The sequence below is a fragment of the Quercus lobata genome, chromosome 1 (genome assembly GCF_001633185.2).
Source record: "Quercus lobata isolate SW786 chromosome 1, ValleyOak3.0 Primary Assembly, whole genome shotgun sequence".
Taxonomy (NCBI): domain Eukaryota; kingdom Viridiplantae; phylum Streptophyta; class Magnoliopsida; order Fagales; family Fagaceae; genus Quercus; species Quercus lobata.
Window position 1 is genome coordinate 4,613,384 of NC_044904.1, and position 22,645 is coordinate 4,636,028.

Sequence of the window (22,645 nt, forward strand, 5' to 3'; positions counted from 1 at the left end):
TGTAAGAATTAGGGGATGATAAATTGTGTTATTGACAACAATACATGGGAAGCATTTAAACAACAAATTGGAAATTATATCTCTAATGAAAAGGGCCTACAGGCCTCGTCAACATATTTACAACCACAAATTTCACAAGAACAACTTGACCAAATTCTGTCTAACACTAAAACTTTCTTCTTTCTCCTGCATCTACCTCCGACCAAACAAATCCTAAAGATGGCTATTTCAAAGCCATTTAAGACCCCTCTTCGTGCTGATCTACCTATCCCAAGGTCTCATGAGGAAATAAAATTAAAAAATGACAATGATTGCATAAACCCAAGAAAAAAAATACTTTTTTTTTCCCTGTTTCACGAGCATCGGTTGTTTTCTAATGATTGTTGGTTCATCTACCCTCATTGGGTTGCTGTAATGACCCATCCCTCATCAACTTCAAGCTGAGGCTGTTGAATCTTTCCCTTGAATACTGCCTAGATGCTTTTCTCCAATCTGTACCAGCCTTCATCATTGCAGCAAACTCCTCATAGCTTATGCGCCCATCCTGCAAGATTAAACGAGAAATTCACAAGGTTTAAATATACGGCTAAATAAGATTTTATCTAAGAAGTGTTAAGTTATAATGATAATTAATGGCCTGGTGGTGCACAAAATCTTTGGCCAATAACTGCACAAGAGGAATACTATCTGCAACACTGCCCAATTGTCTATTGCACAGGAGGACATGGAATAAAAGTGAAGTAAAATATGATACTATCAAAATAGCTGAAGGGGATGGGCAATTCTAGAGTGTTAAGAAATTGGTGATTTTATGCACAGCTAAATGGAGATTTCTTGAGAAATTTTACATGAATAGGTCATGCTTCACATAAAGGAACATGCAGGGAAACAAAAAATAAAAAAACACAAAACAAAAAACAAAAAACAAATGAGCAGTTCAAGTAAAACTCAAACATAACAATTCCAGAAAATCAATATGTAGCATCAACAGGTGGTAAGGCATGGAATGTCCTAACACGATACGGTCATTCACAAAAGTAACATGACTGATACCAGCAAATAGCAATACATTTGTAATTTTGAAGCCTTAGAATAGCCACAAGAAAGAAAAGGCGATTTAAGCTAGTGGAAGCATATGATGATTTTTAGTAAATCATACAGTAAGTTTATTCCTGTGAATTTTTTCTCGAGTAAAAATGCCATATTTACTGAACACGATTTTTTAAGTCTATATTTAGACTTCAATACTAACCTTGTCTGTGTCCACATCATGCATAATGGCATTTATAACTTCCTCACTGTTGGTGTCTGACTCATCATTTAAAGCATCCCGCAGCTCTTCAATCTCTATGTAATCACTCTGGTTTTTATCAAAGAATGCAAAAGCTCTGTGTATATGCTCATCATTGCCCATCTTTTTAAGGTGAACTGAAACCGCAACAAACTCCCCATAATTTAGAGCTCCATCACCGTCAACATCAGCCTGTAGGAAACAAGTTTCAATTATTCACTTAAAACATACTTTTTATTTATTTTATTTATAAATAATTCACTAAAACATACTTTCATCATATTTAGGAGACAGATCATGTTAATCTCTTTTTTTTTTTTTTTAATTCCCTTTTTGGGAAGGGGTTGCAGGAGTAGAGAAGAAAGTAGATAACCCTACACAGCCTCTAAAAAAATATCCCTACAAACTAGGTGCTCAATATTTCCAGATTCTCACATTATTATTTGGAGCTAAATTGTCAGTGAATATACACTTCAAATGTGGGAAAGGACAGGTGCAGGGATGATGGAGGATAAGTACTTGATAAGAAACAAAATATGATGCTTACAGCGTTCATTAGGATTTGCAGATCTGCTTCAGGAATATGTTGGCCAACCTTGTGCAACCCAGCCCGAAGCTCCTCAATGTTTATTTTGCCTCTTTTGCCGGTGTCCATCATATCAAAGGCATCCTTTATGCCAGCCACTTCCTCCACTGACAAATGCTCAGCAATCACCTATTGATAAAAACTCAAAAGTTCAAACATCAAATAATGAAGTCATAAATATTACACAGACAATGTTCTAGAAAGAACACAAGTGGACCTTAGATTCTTGCATAAGAAGTGTACAATATATATCAAGAAATCCAGATAATTACCCTTAGAGCTCTTTTTTTGAGCTTGTTCATCACGGAAAATTGTTTGAGCCTTGCTCTCACAGTCTCACCCAGGTTAACATTTGGAGCCTTCTTGGCATTTTGTAGCCAAGGATGATCTGCAAGTGACAGCATTCGGATAATTGTTTAATTATGAATAAATCTCAGCACATATGAAACACATTAAGCTTATGAAGTAGAACATTACCAAGCACTTCCTGAGCTGTAAGCCGCCGTCTAGGATCAGGGTCCAGCATTTTCTTCACAAGGTCCTTTGCATTATCAGAGACTTTAGGCCAAGGGTCCCTCTTAAAATCAATGACAGAGCGAATAATTGCCTGTGCTACCCCTTGTTCAGTTTCTGATTGAAAAACAAAATGTACTTCATGAGGATACAACCCAAGAAACAAAGGAAGAAGCTACCCTCTTGGGCACACGTGATATGATATCAACCAATAGTAGAAAATTTGAAACAATTTAATAGGGTCATTTTACACTCACCCTTAACTTTACACATAGGCACTCAAACCTAACATGTACATACATACATATATACATACAAACGTAAAAAAATAGAACAGTCAATAATAGAAACAAACCTGCCCAGAATGGTGGAACACCACAGAGTAAAATATACAAAATAACTCCAGCACTCCAGACATCAACCTCAGGGCCATAATTGCGTTTCAGAACCTCCGGAGCCATGTAATAGGGACTTCCTACAATCTCATTAAATCGCTCACCTGTAGAAAATAAAATCCTTCACGTTCAGTAGATATAACATAAAAAGATACAAAGATGATAATAATACTTAAATATGGAAGTCCTAAAGGAGGGGAGGGGGAATTCACAAACTGATTGACTATATAAAGTGCAATACCAGGTTTGAAGAATACTGACAACCCAAAATCAATTGCCTTCAAGGGAGAAGTCTCCTTCTTGTTTGCAAATAGAAAGTTCTCTGGTTTGAGATCACGATGCATCACTCCATGCTTGTGACACATCTACAAAGAAAATGCATATAAAGATACCAGATTACTAAACATGAAGTAGAACTAAAACAGGAGAATAATTATCCAACAACAGCAAGTACATAGAAATCTTTAAAAGCAGTACAGCCCGAGCCAGAAAATAATTTGGTCCACAATAGGCATATAGAGGGAAACACACACACACACACACAAACACAAAGGCGGGGAGAGGGACAGTAGATGGCAAGGAAAATATATGCAAAAACAGAAAATCTAAGATTCATAAAGTAAAAGCCAATTCATTGCATATTCAACCAATCAGCCTGCAGTACTAAAATGCACCAGTTCATAAAGAAGTTAGAAACCACATACACTTTAGAAGACAATGAAACAGTTAAGAAATGTTTTCTGGCAAGAGGAATAATGTTTTAAGGACAAATGTGAGAGGAATTATGGACAAAACGACGGAATAGTAATTAAACTTGTAACCTGGTTTTAGCCATATAATCATATAACTCTCTAGAAAATTATTCAAAATGATCAATTAACAAAGACAGACATGTGACACTGCCTAGACTTGAAAATAGAAAGGGGGGATCAATTAGACAAACTATTTTTTTCGAAACTTTGAAATCAAAAGGCCAAGTTCAAAATCAACAGCAGGATGAAAACCATAAATGTTATAACACTAGCACATTGTAAAACTGATTCAGATCAGGTGGTACCATACAAGCAAAGCCCAAAATTTAACATGCTACTAAAAGACAGTGCAATATCATAAGCATCAAAATCCATGACAATATCTAACCAAACCAACACAACAAAAAATTATTTAAATTCAACCTGAACAACTTCAACAATGGTCTTCATAACAGCTGCAGCTGCACGTTCAGTGTAATGCCCCCTCGCCACAATCCGGTCGAAAAGTTCACCACCCTCACACAATTCCATCACAATGTGAACAGCCTGGTCATCCTCATAGCTATCCTTCAAGGTCACAATATTGGGGTGCTTAGGCAAATGCCTCATAATCTGCACCTCCCTCCTCACATCCTCAATATCCACAGCAGTCCTAAGCTTCTTCTTGGATATGGATTTGCAGGCATACTTTTCACCATTGGACTCATCAGTACACAAGTAAGTGACCCCAAATTCGCCTCGGCCTAGCTCGCGGCCAAGTTCGTAATCAGCTGAGATATCATGGCCTGTTGGATCTTTCAGGACCCAGAGCTTGTTCCCACCTCCAGTTCCGTTGACCGCAGCATAGTCAGCAGAAAATGGATTGGGTTTGTTTTTTTGCTTCCCATTTTGCTTCTGGGAAGTAGTACTAGGGGTTGCACAGCAATTTCCCATGGATCAAAAGCTTCTCAAACTTTCAAATACTCCTCAAGTTTAATTTTTGTTCTTTTATGAGATTTCAAGGAGACCCAACAGAGCATAAAGGCATAGCAGCCAGAATCTGAGCAGGAAAGTAAAAAAGAATCTGAGATTCATACAAATCATATGGTAAATTTACAAACCGCAATCTCAGCTCAATCTTCTGCCTCAAAAAAATAAAAAGTAAACTCTCCAAATATTTAGGAAACTATTTTCAAATTTACTAGAAAACCCATGAATCTTTGATTCTCAGAACATCCACATAATTTTACAGGAGATCCCCCAAATCTATTGAAGATACTAGAATTTCTAAAAAAAGAACCTATTTTTATTCTTCAAAAAGAAAGAGAGTTACCTGTAACAAAGTGCAAGAAACAATTTTTGCTTCCAATAATCTACAAGGCCCAGATGAAGATTAGGCCAGGATATTAGAGAAGCAAAATCCAGCAAGAAACCATGTGAGATTTTTAAGGTCAAGAGAAGAACAAGATAGATGTTTTTTGAAGCTTTTAAGGCCAAAGAGACTGACTTTGAATAATAAAAACAGGAAGAGGAAGAAAAATGAAAAGGGTTTGGTAAAGAGCTGAATGTGAAAGGATCAATTTCAAGGGGGTGAATGAATAAGAAAGAGAGAGAGAGTCAAAGGCTCAAAGCTCTGTTTTTTTTTTTGGCTCAGATTTTCTCTCTCTAAAACCCTCTTTCTTTCTTTTTTCTTTTTTTTTTTCTTTTTTTTTCTCTCTCTCTCTCTCTCTCTCTCTCTTCCTGATCTAAATTATAAATTTTCTTTCTTTTCTTTTGGATTCAACAATGGAATGAGACAGACAGAAGAACCCTTTTCTCTCTAATTAAGTCCCTTTCCTTTCCTTTTCTTTTTCTTTTTCTTTTTTTTCCCTTTTTCTACTTCCCAAAAAATATCCAAGCAATCCAGGGCTTTCTTTATTTTGCTTTGCTTTTTTATATGTGTTCACTGTTTTTTCTGATTTTCCTTTTTTTTTAATATTTTTTTAGGTGTGTTTTTGTTTTTCTTTGACAGCAAGAAAGAAAGTTCATGTAAATTTTGTTTTCTGAAATTAGAAAAAAAGAAACTATATTTTGGTTATTTGCTAGATCATTTCTAAGGTGATTTTTCGGTTTTTAGTTACAATTTACAATCATTGCAATCTCAAAATTAGAATTAAAAAAAAACTAATTCTAGAATGCTTAAATATCACGTGCCTGTTTTTTTATAGTGGATTTTTAAAAAAAAATTTATAATTATTTTTAGTATTTAGTCATGTAGTGCTTAAATTCAAACTCTATTCCTTGACTTTTAAACATTAATAATATATTGTGGGTGAAAATAATAATAAAAAAAAGAGGTTGCTTACACATCCCATCCCATCACCAACCCACATAAATTGGGTGGTTCGTAGCTAAAGATAATTAAGTTCATGCATATATAGATCTATCACAATTTCAACCTTTTTTTACCTATAAGTAGTTGGAGATTAATCCGAACCAAAAAGTGAATAGGCTCATTTTTGCCTTTATTGCTAGTTTGTCAAATTTGCTTTTCAGTTTATTCAATTTAATTGTTGTTCATAGTTGAATTCTATATTGATTTTATTCATGAAATATATATATATATTGTTTTTATTTATTATTTGTTCTTTTACTTTTAAAAAAAAAATTTGTGGGACTTAATTTGTTCACCTTTATTATGTGATATTTAGCAATTTTAATTCATGCATTTGTTTATTGTAATTTGTAACTGACTTTTCTATTTAAGGCACAAAATCAATTTTTCTTTCATTTATTGTACACTATATTGTCCTCATAATCAATCATCTGTTACGGTTCAAGAAAAAATCAATACCATGAATCTAGGTTTGAAACAAGATCTATAATATTTAAATCGAAATCCAGGTCTAAGATTCTCATGGATTTTTATATGATTAAATATACTAAAAATACAAATTTCATGCTAATCTTGGGTTGGATGGCACATAATTTGTCATTGCTTTCATGCTTTGCTGGTCTTTCTTATAAGATTCATGATATTGTGAAAGTAAGACCTGGAGAAAATGTTAATCAAATAATTCCCTGTGCAGTTTCTAGTGGTAAATCTCATGGATAGTATAAATAGGCCTTCTTTCTATATAAAAACAAATAAAAATGACAAGTCTTTTATAAATAAAATAAAAAATAAAAAAACACTTTCCCTTTTTATGTATATAAAAATAAGGAGCTTAAGTAAAAACTAAGTGTTATATCACTTTCACATCACAAATTGTTGATCTTGTATTCTATTTTGGGATATTCTAAAATTAAAAATCATTAATTTACTGTGTTTTCTATTATGCCCCTACAAAACCCAAGTACTTTAAACGAAAAAATTTGTTGAAAACTTTGTTCAAGTGTAATTTTCAAAATTTCTATCTTTTTAATTGAGAAACAGGACAGTAAATGATAATTCTCTTAAAAAATTTGGTTTTCTAAACATAATCAACAATTTGGGACAAAACTCACGGTGGTAATATTTTTTATACATCAATAGTTGGGGTAGAAAAATTTCAATGTTTCATCTGAAAAAACAAATTCAGAAGTGCCAACTAATTACAAGAATCTTTCATATTAATTATCACTAACATCAAGTATATGACAAAATAATCATGATATACCACCTAACACAGTTCGGTCAAATATTTTGTGTACATTGTTAATACTAAGGACAAGTGGAATAAAGTACACCTAAGAGCCGTCAAAGAGAGTAGTATAGTTATAACTGATATGTACATCATCGGAGGGATATATCATAAAAAATAACATGTCAATTCCTTGGAAAAGTGCCTGCTGAACCGGAAAAGTGTATGCTGAGCCGGAGCATCAATGCACTTGTTGGCTTTCTGGTAGGAATGGCATAATTGGCTTTTTGGGTAAAAAAGCTCATCAGAAGGAACATGCTTGCATTCATAATTACACCAAGAAATAAGTTATCATTATTATGGGCATGAAGATTGTTGAAACTTTGTCCAAGGACAAAAGAATTTCAATACTTTCCAATTATTCATGCATGTGGCTTGCAAAACAAAGGAACATATGGTCAAGAACTAATGGAGTTTCATCAAATTCTTCATACATGATCTGACAGCTTCAAATAGTTACCTTGAGTGGCTCTTTTGTTTGAATCTAAAGCCAAAAAAAACATTATCCAACTTTGAACCTTGTCAGTTTACAACTGATATCCTTAAATATCTTCTTCATCTTCATAATTTATTGTCATAATTATCTAATGCTCTTTAGATGAAAGGATTAGACACCAATAGATTGGTAAACATGTGATGAGTAGCCCCATCAATTTGTCAAAGAATAAAAATTCAATATGATATATATATATATATATATATATAAGGGGAAGCAAGGTTTAGGCAACAAAAATTAAAAAAGTGGTTTATTTTCTTCCATCTAAAAGACCAATTGCTAATAATGTTAAAAATAAAAATAAAGAAACAAAAATGTTGCTTGTATTACAAGGGTAGTTGTCACGAGTACACATTGACATGTGAAACCTATATCAAGTTTTTTGTATTGTCATTTTTAAGACTTTCAAATTGGTCCACCAATAATTTTGTATATATTTCAAAGTTTGTTCATTTACCAAATTTTGTTCACAATATTTCTAATAATGTTGCTTGCATTTTTGCAATATATGCATCAATATATTTTGGAACGATATGTTGGGATATTTTTGCCAAATTCACGCTTATGTGCAAGGTCGGCAGGGAAAAGCAACAATACATGACACGCGTTGCAACTTCCAAGCAGCACAATTTGCCACATAAAAAAACACATTGGATGTGGTCAGTACCTACATTTTGACCTTGGAATTGTTTCAGATTAGCATTTCATTGACCAAGCAAGGTTGCTCCTAAAGAAGTTCACAGCTTCTCCATCTTTGGTGAGAAACAATAGGCTTACTCACAGGCATGATTAATGCACTAAAATCTTAGTTTTTTTAAAAACATAGCACCAAACGCCAAATCAGCATGGGCTAGATGACGACATAATCTCTTGTTGAGATGGTACCTCCAACTCTCTGCACATGGGTAATCGTTCAAATGTGGAATATATTTGAATACTACTTAATTTTAAAGTTTTAATGATTAAACTTACATGTATTGAGTCTATTGGCCAAATTATATTATGTTAATTTCTCAAATTATTATTATTATTTTTTTTTTTTTTGTTGATGTACTTTGGCTCATATGTGTATACCTACTAAAGTAAGAGATCACAACTTTTAGTTGGATGGACCATCTAGCCCATACGCCCAATTTTGGGATTGACTAAAGCAGACCTATGAGCATAGGAATAGGCATAAATGCTGAACTTGAAACATTCCCCCTTGAGAAGTTTAGTGCAACTAGTGATCTAATCATATTGGGTGGTTAGGTATGACAAAGGAAGCCTCGCCGATCATGAGAGCCTTAGTTCACTTGGGAGATATCGTCGAGCATCTATTGGAAGGCCTATCCAACATTAACAAGTTGGAACTTACCTTGAAATCGTTAGGCAAAAATTATACGGGAGCATCACATTATTGAGATTGCGGGGATTGGTACTTGAACCACTCCCCTCAATACTGCTTGACATCTATTTTAACTTAGTTCTCCACCTGATTTTAAGGATCGTGAGATCACCCTATATATTATCTTTCTTGGAAATACCAATAAGAAATGACAATGGTATGACATTTAAGCACGATTAACAAAGTTAAGAGTAGGGAAAATGACCAACATGTTCTTGGAGTAATCACTTTAAATAGGAAAGGGTTTATACAACAAAAGTATGAAAAATCATAAAAACTTGCATTTGCTCTTTTCAAATTGTTACTTCTTTGATCCAACTTTGCCATCGGAGTATCCTCTGTTAACCCCACTTGTGGATCCAAGGATATAGTAAATAGGCTTCTTCTTTGGTTTGTTTCAAAAGCTTTACTTATTTCCCAAGGTTAGCAAAATCACTTGAGACCGGGGTCCCATTGAGACCCCAATATAGAAAATCTGCCGGTTGCCAAGTTGAACATCATATGACATAGAAGTGTGTTTCAATTTTCAATCATTGCCAATATGGCAATATTCCACTCTCTCTCTCTCTATATATATTTTGAGTAAACAAAAAATAAATAGAATACAGCTAGTGGTAGTGTGGTGCATATATAGTATTCTGAAGTCAATATCAATATAAAAAGTTGCAGGCGAAGATCCCCAATATTATACATATATAGTTTATTTAAGGTAAGCTTCCAAAGAGCGATGGCCCAAGCTTCGCTGGCTGAGGATAATCATTGGCAGATTAAGCTTGGCCCATTTGATTTTTTTTTTCCTCAAAATAAACTTATTTGAATTTTTTTTTTCCTATTTTAACCAAAAAAAAGCCTAAAGGAAATGATACAATTAATTAAATGACTTTTGTAGAAACCTAAGTTCAATTGCTGTGTTATAATTGAATACTCTATTTTTTTCCGATGAGTTTGAACTCAAATGATGTATTCTCTTTTTTTAAAATAATTAGAAAGTAAGATCATGTATTCAAGATTCACTGGGCACATATTTAACTTATAAATTAGTCAAAAAAGAAGAAAAAGAAGAAGAATATTTTATTGCTCAAATAAACTCATGTACTATGAGAGAATCAAGTAATTCATTTGACATGACATGATATGAAATTTATATAACCATATCACTACTATGCTATTATCAAAGTCACATAACTATTCATGCCTAGTTTAGACATTGCTCACACTCAAAAACAACTAGTGACAAATCAACAAAGCTTTGTATTTGAGTACTACTTTCAGGAAATCAAAACTGCATGGTTGAATAGAAACCTCTGGTACTGAATTCCAGTGGCAGTATCTTCAAAACTACTACTGATGAAGCTTTTTAGTTACTTATTCGGTCTTTGGAAGCTTCTACTACAGTAGTAGTAGCTGGAACAACTCTGTCTGGACCATCTATGGCTGGTTTTATTACAGTAATAAACAGTATATTGTAGAAAATGGTGAAAAGAAAGAGAGCAACAGCTGAATTTACTAGAAAAGACTCTGAAATTTCTGGCATTTCTTCAGTCATTTGAGCCTCCTTAAGATCCACTTCTGAAGCTGCAAGATGTTAAAAACAAAAATAAAAGATATGTTACCATAAAATCCTAATTCCAATTCCCAGACCCTATGAAATTGAAAAGCACTTCATTTTTTCCTCTTTAGTCCAATTTAATTCCATAGACTCAGCAGCTGCAATTGAATTTCTATCGAAATTGACAAGAACATACTTTCCTTGGTAATTGAAAATAGTGCTACAGTGGTGGCCTTCTACAAATAATTCACCCTGCTCCTATTCATTATCTTTCACTTTAAGGAAGCCTTTAACTTCACTCCAATTTAAAGCCCAACTATGTAACTTCTATCATGTAAAAGCTACTTTTGTTCCAATTTTAAGCACTCTTTAGCTAGAGGGAGAGGATCAGAGGACCGCCATGTGGTCCTCCCAAGTCCCAACCAATAAAAATAGCCTATTTTTCATCAACTGTTTATTTCAAGGGGGGCACATAATCATTGAGATCCAAAATGGTTTAATTGTATTGGCTGGGAGGACCATGTGGCTGCCCTCCCATTGTATTGCATAATTTCTCAGGAGACTATTCTGGCTGCATTATGAGAACCTGAAGGGAACAGTGATTCTTCAACTTCAACAAACTCTGCAGTGTAAACAAAATAAACTCTGCAGTAGTCTTCTTAGCTAAATAAATTTCTGCACTAGTCACTCCTAAAATTGTGTATTACCCTATACAGGGAAAATTCTGTTAGTCATGCTAAAGAACAGTAGATATCTGCTGTTAGCAAAAGTCAAGACCGACAAGAGCAAATTTTGACTGGCAATGTGATTTGTGTGATTCATGTAACTATTAGAATCATGTGGTTAAATGATTAAATTTACCATCCTTATCGTGTTCATTCTACCTCCCATTTAAAATTACACGTGTTGGGTCTCATATTTTAAAAGATAGTTTCTAGAAATGTGTAATCTATTAAAAGATAGTTTCTAGAAATGTGTAATTTCTTGATGCACATGTACCACACAATTACCAGGATAAATATCTTAAAGTGATCACGGAAGTCGTTAATGTTGAAATTCGAGCTTGCAACATTGCCTTTTGAGGTGACAAGGTATGTTTATACTTTTCCAGTCACCCTGAACTGCAACTAGTGGTGGAGCTAGGGGACCAGTGTGTACCATGAGTTTTAGAAATTCCCCTAACCCTTCTTAAGAGGATTTTTTATTTTTATTTTATTGGGCATAAAACCCAGATAACACTTAAATATGAGGAATCATGGTTCAGAAAATTTCCATATTCTAGTAGTCTTGAGGATTACTTAGCCAGAAATGGGTGGTTGTGTGGAAAAGAAGGCATACCTTTAGTCTGGCTTAATTATCTTATTGTTTTTGGTGAAATTTCAACGAATGACTTGAGTGATTTTGAAGAAATTTGGCAAATGGTGGATGGAATCATTATATATTTTGTAAATTCCAAGCTGCCAAATTTAGTAAAATAACTCATAAAGTATTGAAACATGGCAGCTAATAGGAATTTTAGTTTATAACTTACAAACTTACATGTCACTAAAAAGTTTTAAAAAAAAAATTTAACATTATTTATCATGTTATTGAAGAGACACTAATCACATTCATTTATTATCATATCCGTTTATAAGCATTTTGTAGTAATATTAATAGTTATTTTAGTATTTTCACTAAATTAATTATCCATAAGTTACTTGTGCAAGAAATCTCTAATTTTTTTTTTCTTGTTGAGTACAAGCAATCTCTATTTAAAGCACTGATAACTACCTCTCATATTATGTTTAGTCCATGACTCTATAGTCCAAAAGGGCTAACAACTAAGTCCACATATTCCTTAACAAACGCAAAAGTTGCTATGGAATCAAAGTCCAAAAGAACGAAAAAAACAATTTCAACAACACATGCTTCGTCAAAGTCACATCATTTGCATCAAACCAAGAAAGTAGGGATAAGGCAAACAATAAATCTAGAAACGCAACATTTTTCATGACTAGTGACATGATTTATTGTTATTTGTGTATAACAAAAGCAATGTTATTGGTAAGTACAGTTGAAAGTTACACTACAGGATTACAACAAATCATATCTACATTTCACGAAAAAATTGTGAAAAGTGATGTATCTCTAACATTACTCGCTCAAAGAACAATAACAGTAAGAGAGAGATAAATAGATAGTACCCCTTATCTTTGGAGGCTTGATTTGTTTCTGGGACAGGGATTGGAGCTGCTGGTCAAGCTTTTGGAGAGCTTCTCTGGCCTTATCTGGGTCTACCTCAAAGTGTTGTGAATCTTTTTCCACTGCATGTACAATACAAGAAGAAAAAGAAGATGGGTGTGACCTCCTTTTCTTGAAAGAATCATCACTATGTACTAGCAAGTGAGAAATAAGTGTATTAGGCTTGTTATAGAGAGGTATTGGTGGAAGTGATGCTGGTGGATTGTTATGAAATGAGAGAATTTGCAGAGAAAGCATTTGATTGTGGGAAATGCAACCACAGCCACTTACTACAACACTTTAACGATAAAAACTGCAGGGACAAACAATCGGAGTCTTTGTCAATGTTGCACATATCTTTGAGAGATGCCAATATAAGGGCTTTTTGGTATTTTAGTTTATCATACGTGATATTACATTTCTTATTTTCTATAGCGCATGAATACAATTATTAGGTGATTTATTCATAACAAAAATAAGCATTAATTTTTTTTAATGATTTTTTGAGTTTAAATTATATTGATTATATTAAAATTTTGTATTAGGTGGCATGTTTTTATTGGTGTGAAAATTGGATGTAATGTCATGGTTAACCCTTTTTGTCCCTTGTCATAGTGTATATCTATCTCCTATAAAATGGATCATTAGGATTCATAGTTCTCCCAAACATATTACCATAAAAAAAATATATAAAAAAAAAAAAAACAAAGATAAAGAAGTTCTTCCAAATTTCTTGTGCAAATGAGTAACATAAAAACATATATTTAATAGCCATTGACATTCAAACTAATTCCAAAATAAAAATATTAGCGTATGAGGTTTCGAGCTTGAAATAAATAAAAAAATTGCAAAAGTGTGATCAAATGCATAATAAAGAATGAAGACTTTTGAATAGTAATGGTTGAGCTTAGAGAGATTTCATGTTCTGTCCATTCCGAATTGATAAAAATATAAGTTTGGAATAGTTTATTTTGAACAACTTATTTTTAAAAAGACATTGATTTTTCATAACAATTAATGTGACAAGTTGTGATTGAAACAGTATCAGTTTTATATGACTCTTTATTGATATCATTTTTGAATGCTCGAAAATGTGTGAAAACACAAGAGCTATTTAGACCTCCAAATTAAAATTACGGCTAGATTGCTTTTACTCTAACTTATCTAAGTGCGGAATAAGAGTAAATAAGGCGCAATAAACCGATAACTACTCTAATGCATAAACATGAATAACAAACAATAAATATAAAGTACAAGAGTAAGGGAAGAGAGAATGCAAACACAAGATAACACGCCAATGTGTTATCGAAGAAGAAACCAAAGAATTCAGAGAAAAACCTCTTCGCCGCCTTCCAAGCAATAATCAATCTACTAGACAATCAGTTGAGATACATGGATTAGTAAGAGACCCTTCAAGCCTAATCTACCCAATGTATCTAAGCCCTCCAAGTTCCTACTCGAACAAGGCTTCTTGAAACCGTGTCTTGTCTAGCTCTCCAGATCCTACAATAGGCCCGATTGCATCCGCCAAGCCTCACCGGCTTCTTTTGACAATTCTCCAAAATTTCCCAAGCTCCAAAACACTCTCTACACTCTGAATAGGTGTGAGTTGTGTTTTGGTACAAATCTCCTCTCAATGTATGACAATGGGGGAGGGAAGGAGAAAATGCTACAATGATTTCTCACTAAGGATAAGTAGCTCCCTCTCTAAAAGATGGGTGCGTGTGTTGTAGAAAACCTATCTAGGGTTTTTCTCTCTGAATTGGCCTCCTCTACATTTGTGGGTAATGTGGGTATATATAGTATGGGTGAAGGGTAAGAAAGTCACTCTTAAAAAACCTCAAAGTAGAATGTTTCATGATTACCTCGCAGGAAGGCCTTACCCACGAGACACTCGTGAAAACAACAGCTTGGCATAACTCTTCAACTTTCAGTCATGTGCTCCTCACATGCCCTTTTCGCGGGAACCCTTCTCGCGAACTTCTCGCGAGCTAGTCGCGAAATGCACTGATCTTCAATTAAGTTTGAGTCTTCACCAACTTAATACTAAACCCAATACAATAAAATCCCACAAAATACAAGGAATAAAATTAAAGCAATTACAACACTTTTTGTCATGGAATAAAACCAACATAAAATATAGTTGTAAATCACAACTTTACAATTTTTATTAGTAACAACCATAACATGTCACTTTCACAATTGTGGGAAAAAAAAGTTATAAAATTTTTTGTGTCTTTAAACTTATTATTATTTTAGGGTAAGCTACAAATTACACCTCTAAAATTTGGAGATATTTGAATTTTATACCCTAAAAATTCAGAATTTGGATTTTATCCCCTGAAGTTTGGGATGTTTAGATTTTATATCCTAATGTTTTAGAATTTATATTTTACCCCCCTAAATTTTAAAGGTATTTGGATTTTACTCCCTAAAGTTTGGGGAGTGTTTGGAGTTTACATCCTAAAGTTTCAGAATTCTGAGGTATAAAATCCAAATATCCCTAAACTTTAGTAGGTAAAATCCAAATTCTAAAATGTCAAGGTATAAAATCCAAACACCCTCAACTTCAGGAGGTAAATTCAAAATTTTAAAATTTTACGGTATAAAATTTAAACACCTCCAAACTTTAGGGATGTAATTTATAATTTACCTATTATTTTAATAGCAAACAAGTTAATAAAATGAATTTGCAAAAGATAAGACTTTAAAAAAGTATACCTAAGCTGGCCACAAAATCATAACTAACTCAAGTGAAATATAACAAAGAGCTACCAACTCAAGTGAAAAAAGAGGTCATTTTGTTTAAACCTTCTTTGTCCTTTGGCTGTGATGGAGCATTGATAAAAAATCAGTTTATAAAATTAAAATATTATAAAAAAAAATTGATAAATTTGGATGAATGAATAATTTCGTTCACATCAATAATAAATGTACTATTTTAGTCAAAGTTGATAGCACCGGAAAAACTTCAGAAAAGGCATTCTGAGAATGATGCAGAAAGCAGAAATTGTACTAATGACCCATCAAGACGGAGTAAAACGACAAGAAGAGAAATTTTACCCTTGCTCTCAATCATGGACTATAAAGCCATAACATTTTAATTGGCATTTCCTTAGTGTTCATTCTTGACTCAACTCAACTGTTCCTTTCAACATCTTTATGTTTTAGATTGTTAAAACCAACAACATGAGAAGCTACATTTTGCAACTTAGTGGTTGGCATTGATGTATTCAGTACTCGTCAAAGAAAAAAAACAGACACAATTTTGAATAATTGAACCACCAAACCAATGAAATAGTTTAGCTTTATCATATCATAAATGGGATACAAGTGGCTCCTTTTCACTATTAATTGCTTGAAGCTACAATGTCCTTGTCCCCAATTCTAAATATGCCGACTTAACATATTTAAGAAAAAAAAATTGTAAAATAATATCATTTTATGATAATTGTTTAAATTATCACTATTTTGATATTATTTAGGATCTTTTTTTAATCGAATTTCCAAAGCACAATTTAAATGCTAAAATCATGTTTACAAATGAAGACACAATTTCACTTAAAAACCTAGCATTTTAAGTAAAATCATGTTTTGAGAGTACTATTCAAAGTGTTGAAATTGTGTTCTTCACATTACCCTAGTTCCTTAATCCAAATAGACATAATGAGAAGTTGAGCTAACTAACCCAAGTATGTAGCTAAAGTCTTCAAACAAGAGTTTCATTCCCCTTACTCGTACCACCTAAATTAAAGCATGAAGCACGAGAGAGCAATCTATTTGTAGAGGTTTGGTTTCTCAAAAAAAATACTTGTAGAGGTTTGAAAACACGATTTTAAGGTGGGTGAGAGGGGGGGGGGGTGTTGTCGTCCTACAAATAACCTCAAAACATTACTAATGTAAATAATTATTATTAGGAGAATATTATTTTCCAAATTACCCAACTTAATTAAGTAATAGTGAGTATAATTGGACTAATCAAAATTCACATTTATACTAATTGCTAACTTACGCAATACATGACTAAGTTTAATGAAATATATATATATAGATATACCCACACACATGATACATGTTTAATTAATGAATATTAGTAAATAAAAAGTAAAACAAGAAATTTTGTAATGAAAGAATTTCATAATTTAATTACAATTTATTTAGAAAAATCGAACTTAAGTTAATCAACATTTGTTTAGTCTTTGATTTATTTATTAGAAAAGACGGTTAATTGTATTTAGCTTATACTAATATAGTTAAGAATTATTATACCTCCAAAATTCACAAAAAAAGAAAAAGAAAAAGAATGAAGAAGTGGAAAAATATGGACTTTTGAAAGGTTAATTGTAACTCTTAAACCAAATTAAAAAAAATAATTATATTAGAATGGTGATTTTACAAAATATGGGCTTTTCAGGACTTATTGGACAATATTAAAATAAATTCAATATATATATGTATGTATGTACATACATATATTTGCAAGAGATATTATTATCCAATGTTTTTAAAAAGGATCAAAATAGAGAATAGAGGACGAAATCTATAAACAAACTCTTATGCTCACCTAAAAAAAAAATACTAATACTCAAAATATCTTAGACACTTTAAGTTATCATTGATCTTGAGGTTAAATCTCTCTTATTCCATTTATAAATTATTTGTATTGACCCTCTAAGAAGCCAAACAAAATGTTATAAGTTCATAAGTTATCATTTGTCCTGAGTCGAAATATTTTAGTTTATCATACATGATATTACATTTCTTATTTTCTATAGCGCATGAATACAATTATTAGGTGATTTATTCATAACAAAAATAAGCATTATTTTTTTTTAATGATTTTTTGAGTTTAAATTATATTGATTATATTAAAATTTTGTATTAGGTGGCATGTTTTTATTGGTGTGAAAATTGGATGTAATGTCATGGTTAACCCTTTTTGTCCCTTGTCATAGTGTATATCTATCTCATATAAAATGGATCATTAGGATTCATAGTTCTCCCAAACATATTACCATCAAAAAAAAATAAAAAATAAAAAAACAAAAATAAAGAAGTTCTTCCAAATTTCTTGTGCAAATGAGTAACATAAAAACTTATATTTAATAGCCATTGACATTCAAACTAATTCCAAAATAAAAATATTAGCGTATGAGGTTTCGAGCTTGAAATATAAAAAAAAAAAAAAAAAAAAAAAAAAAATTGCAAAAGTGTGATCAAATGCATAATAAAGAATGAAGACTTTTGAATAGTAATGGTTGAGCTTAGAGAGATTTCGTGAGCGTTTGGATTGCAAGGAAACTGGCGTTTTTTTGCGTTTACGTTTTGCTCTGCTGGGACCCAATTTGTGTTTCTTTTTTTTTTGGCTGCCGTTGTTTTTGACTTTTCAACCGATTTACTGTACACTTTTCATCCACTCATGCACTGTTCACAGCAAAATAAGAGGCGGAGTGCACATCAGTGGGTCCCATTTACTGTTCACGGACCCACAAATATCACTTTTCAGCAACTTTTTTATTAAAAATGGGTCCCACGGTACTATTCACACATTTAAAAATTATTTTGCTACAGTGTTTTCAGTTTTTAATTTCAGCAACTTTCAGTTTCAATAACAATAAGCTCAATCCAAACGGACCCTTCATGTTCTGTCCATTCCGAATTGATAAAAATATAAGTTTGGAATAGTTTATTTTGAACAACTTATTTTTAAAAAGACATTGATTTTTCATAACAATTAATGTGACAAGTTGTGATTGAAACAGTATCAGTTTTATATGACTCTTTATTGATATCATTTTTGAATGCTCGAAAATGTGTGAAAACACAAGAGCTATTTAGACCTCCAAATTAAAATTACGGCTAGATTGCTTTTACTCTAACTTATCTAAGTGTGGAATAAGAGTAAATAAGGCACAATAAACCGATAACTACTCTAATGCATAAACATGTATAACAAACAATAAATATAAAGTACAAGAGTAAGGGAAGAGAGAATGCAAACACAAGATAACACGCCGATGTGTTATCGAAGAATAAACCAAAGAATTCAGAGAAAAACCTCTTCGCCGCCTTCCAAGCGATAATCAATCTACTAGACAATCAGTTGGGATACATGGATTAGCAAGAGACCCTTCAAGCCTAATCTACCCGATGTATCTAAGCCCTCCAAGCTCCTACTCGAACAAGGCTTCTTGAAACCGTATCTTGTCTAGCTCTCCAGATCCTACAATAGGCCCGATTGCATCCGCCAAGCCTCACCGGCTTCTTTTGGTAATTCTCCAAAATTTCCCAAGCTCCAAAACACTCTCTACACTCTGAATAGGTGTGAGTTGTGTTTTGGTACAAATCTCCTCTCAATGTATGACAATGGGAGAGGGAATGAGAAAAGGCTACAATGATTTCTCACTAAGGATGAGTAGCTCCCTCTCTAAAAGATGGGTGCGTGTGTTGTAGAAAACCTATCTAGGGTTTTTCTCTCTGAATTGGCCTCCTCTACATTTGTGGGTAATGTGGGTATATATAGTATGGGTGAAGGGTAAGAAAGTCACTCTTAAAAAACCTCCAAATAGAATGTTTCGTGATTACCTCGCGGGAAGGCCTTACCCACGAGACACTCGCGAAAACGACAGTTTGACATAACTCTTCAACTTTCAGTCATGTGCTCCTCACATGCCCTTTTCGCGGGAACTTTTCTCGCGAGCTAGTCACGAAATGCACTGATCTTCAATTAAGTTTGAGTCTTCACCAACTTAATACTAAACCCAATACAATAAAATCTCACAAAATACAAGAAACAAAATTAAAGCAATTACAACACTTTTTGTCATGGAATAAAGCCAACATAAAACATAGTTGTAAATCACAACTTTACAATTTTTATTAGTAACAACCATAACATGTCACTTTCACAATTGTGGGAAAAAAAGTTATAAAATTTTTTGTGTCTTTAAACTTATTATTATTTTAGGGTAAGCTGCAAATTACACCTCTAAAGTTTGGAGATATTTGAATTTTATACCCTAAAGATTCAGAATTTGGATTTTATCCCCTGAAGTTTGGGATGTTTAGATTTTATATCCTAATGTTTTAGAATTTATATTTTACCCCCCCTAAATTTTAAAGGTATTTGGATTTTACTCCCTAAAGTTTGGGGAGTGTTTGGAGTTTACATCCTAAAGTTTCAGAATTATGAGGTATAAAATCCAAATATCCCTAAACTTTAGTATGTAAAATCCAAATTCTAAAATGTCAGGGTATAAAATCCAAACACCCTCAACTTCAGGAGGTAAATTCAAAATTTTAAAATTTTACGGTATAAAATTTAAACACCTCCAAACTTTAGGGATGTAATTTGTAATTTACCTATTATTTTAATAGCAAACAAGTTAATAAAATGAATTTGCAAAAGATAAGACTTTAAAAAAGTATACCTAAGCTGGCCACAAAATCATAACTAACTCAAGTGAAATATAACAAAGAGCTACCAACTCAAGTGAAAAAAGAGGTCATTTTGTTTAAACCTTCTTTGTCCTTTGGCTGTGATGGAGCATTGATAAAAAATCAGTTTATAAAATTAAAAAATTATAAAAAAAAATTGATAAATTTGGATGAATGAATAATTTCGTTCACATCAATAATAAATGTACTATTTTAGTCAAAGTTGATAGCACCGGAAAAACTTCAGAAAAGGCATTCTGAGAATGATGCAGAAAGCAGAAATTGTACTAATGACCCATCAAGACGGAGTAAAACGACAAGAAGAGAAATTTTACCCTTGCTCTCAATCATGGACTATAAAGCCATAACATTTTAATTGGCATTTCCTTAGTGTTCATTCTTGACTCAACTCAACTGTTCCTTTCAACATCTTTATGTTTTAGATTGTTAAAACCAACAACATGAGAAGCTACATTTTGCAACTTAGTGGTTGGCATTGATGTATTCAGTACTCGTCAAAGAAAAAAAACAGACACAATTTTGAATAATTGAACCACCAAACCAATGAAATAGTTTAGCTTTATCATATCATAAATGGGATACAAGTGGCTCCTTTTCACTATTAATTGCTTGAAGCTACAATGTCCTTGTCCCCAATTCTAAATATGCCGACTTAACATATTTAAGAAAAAAAAATTGTAAAATAATATCATTTTATGATAATTGTTTAAATTATCACTATTTTGATATTATTTAGGATCTTTTTTTAATCGAATTTCCAAAGCACAATTTAAATGCTAAAATCATGTTTACAAATGAAGACACAATTTCACTTAAAAACCTAGCATTTTAAGTAAAATCATGTTTTGAGAGTACTATTCAAAGTGTTGAAATTGTGTTCTTCACATTACCCTAGTTCCTTAATCCAAATAGACATAATGAGAAGTTGAGCTAACTAACCCAAGTATGTAGCTAAAGTCTTCAAACAAGAGTTTCATTCCCCTTACTCGTACCACCTAAATTAAAGCATGAAGCACGAGAGAGCAATCTATTTGTAGAGGTTTGGTTTCTCAAAAAAAATACTTGTAGAGGTTTGAAAACACGATTTTAAGGTGGGTGAGAGGGGGGGGGGGTGTTGTCGTCCTACAAATAACCTCAAAACATTACTAATGTAAATAATTATTATTAGGAGAATATTATTTTCCAAATTACCCAACTTAATTAAGTAATAGTGAGTATAATTGGACTAATCAAAATTCACATTTATACTAATTGCTAACTTACGCAATACATGACTAAGTTTAATGAAATATATATATATAGATATACCCACACACATGATACATGTTTAATTAATGAATATTAGTAAATAAAAAGTAAAACAAGAAATTTTGTAATGAAAGAATTTCATAATTTAATTACAATTTATTTAGAAAAATCGAACTTAAGTTAATCAACATTTGTTTAGTCTTTGATTTATTTATTAGAAAAGACGGTTAATTGTATTTAGCTTATACTAATATAGTTAAGAATTATTATACCTCCAAAATTCACAAAAAAAGAAAAAGAAAAAGAATGAAGAAGTGGAAAAATATGGACTTTTGAAAGGTTAATTGTAACTCTTAAACCAAATTAAAAAAAATAATTATATTAGAATGGTGATTTTACAAAATATGGGCTTTTCAGGACTTATTGGACAATATTAAAATAAATTCAATATATATATGTATGTATGTACATACATATATTTGCAAGAGATATTATTATCCAATGTTTTTAAAAAGGATCAAAATAGAGAATAGAGGACGAAATCTATAAACAAACTCTTATGCTCACCTAAAAAAAAAATACTAATACTCAAAATATCTTAGACACTTTAAGTTATCATTGATCTTGAGGTTAAATCTCTCTTATTCCATTTATAAATTATTTGTATTGACCCTCTAAGAAGCCAAACGAAATGTTATAAGTTCATAAGTTATCATTTGTCCTGAGTCGAAATCTCATTTATGATTACTGTGGGGACTGTTCGATCAATAGGCCCATAGGGTTCAGAATTGATTCAGGATTGTTGAGCCCGTGGCCCATCCGAGGATGTGTATCCGTCCGAGGACGATCGCGTCCGAGGACGATCGGGACGTGGTCTTACTGCGATCAGATCTCAGAATTAGGTCACCGTAAAGGATAGAGTAACCGACTAAGGATGAAAGAGATAAGGCAAACAAATATCTGTAACTACAGCTGCCTCCGCATTAATGACCTCTCAACCAACTCTCTGGCCGCATTAATGTGGAGGTGATACCTGAACAGTAAGGAAGCAGCCTTACAGCTGCCCATAGGAAGTTCCAGGAGGTGCCAGATGGGACAAAAAGAAA

General features: G+C 32.6%; 2 protein-coding genes across 2 annotated transcripts; both read right to left on the reverse strand.

The window, feature by feature from the left end:
• Positions 1-5,158, reverse strand: LOC115975384 (calcium-dependent protein kinase 8-like). The gene is made up of 9 exons (XM_031096146.1): positions 4,850-5,158; positions 3,961-4,576; positions 3,027-3,150; positions 2,746-2,889; positions 2,355-2,507; positions 2,150-2,265; positions 1,839-2,006; positions 1,253-1,483; positions 1-544 (listed from the first exon to the last, which is right to left on the reverse strand). The coding sequence occupies exons 2-9, from the start codon at positions 4,468-4,470 to the stop codon at positions 389-391; spliced, it is 1,602 nt and encodes a 533-aa protein (XP_030952006.1). The 5' UTR covers positions 4,471-4,576; positions 4,850-5,158; the 3' UTR covers positions 1-388.
• A 4,972-nt stretch (positions 5,159-10,130) lies between these two features.
• Positions 10,131-13,166, reverse strand: LOC115975391. The gene is made up of 2 exons (XM_031096158.1): positions 12,797-13,166; positions 10,131-10,636 (listed from the first exon to the last, which is right to left on the reverse strand). Exons 1-2 carry the CDS (start codon positions 13,089-13,091, stop codon positions 10,419-10,421), a joined length of 513 nt encoding a protein of 170 aa, XP_030952018.1. The 5' UTR covers positions 13,092-13,166; the 3' UTR covers positions 10,131-10,418.
• Between the last annotated feature and the right edge of the window lie 9,479 nt (positions 13,167-22,645).

Excerpts from the sequence above, each read along its gene's own strand:
- LOC115975384 (XM_031096146.1), bottom strand. The coding sequence starts at position 4,470 with ATGGGAAATTGCTGTGCAACCCCTAGTACTACTTCCCAGAAGCAAAAT. Across the intron at positions 2,890-3,026 it reads GTCAGTATTCTTCAAACCTG|GTGAGCGATTTAATGAGATT; the intron begins GTATTGCACTTT and ends TATTTTCTACAG. Across the intron at positions 2,508-2,745 it reads TGTTCCACCATTCTGGGCAG|AAACTGAACAAGGGGTAGCA; the intron begins GTTTGTTTCTAT and ends TTTTTCAATCAG.
- LOC115975391 (XM_031096158.1), bottom strand. The coding sequence starts at position 13,091 with ATGCTTTCTCTGCAAATTCTCTCATTTCATAACAATCCACCAGCATCA. Across the intron at positions 10,637-12,796 it reads CAAGCCTCCAAAGATAAGGG|CTTCAGAAGTGGATCTTAAG; the intron begins GTACTATCTATT and ends AACATCTTGCAG.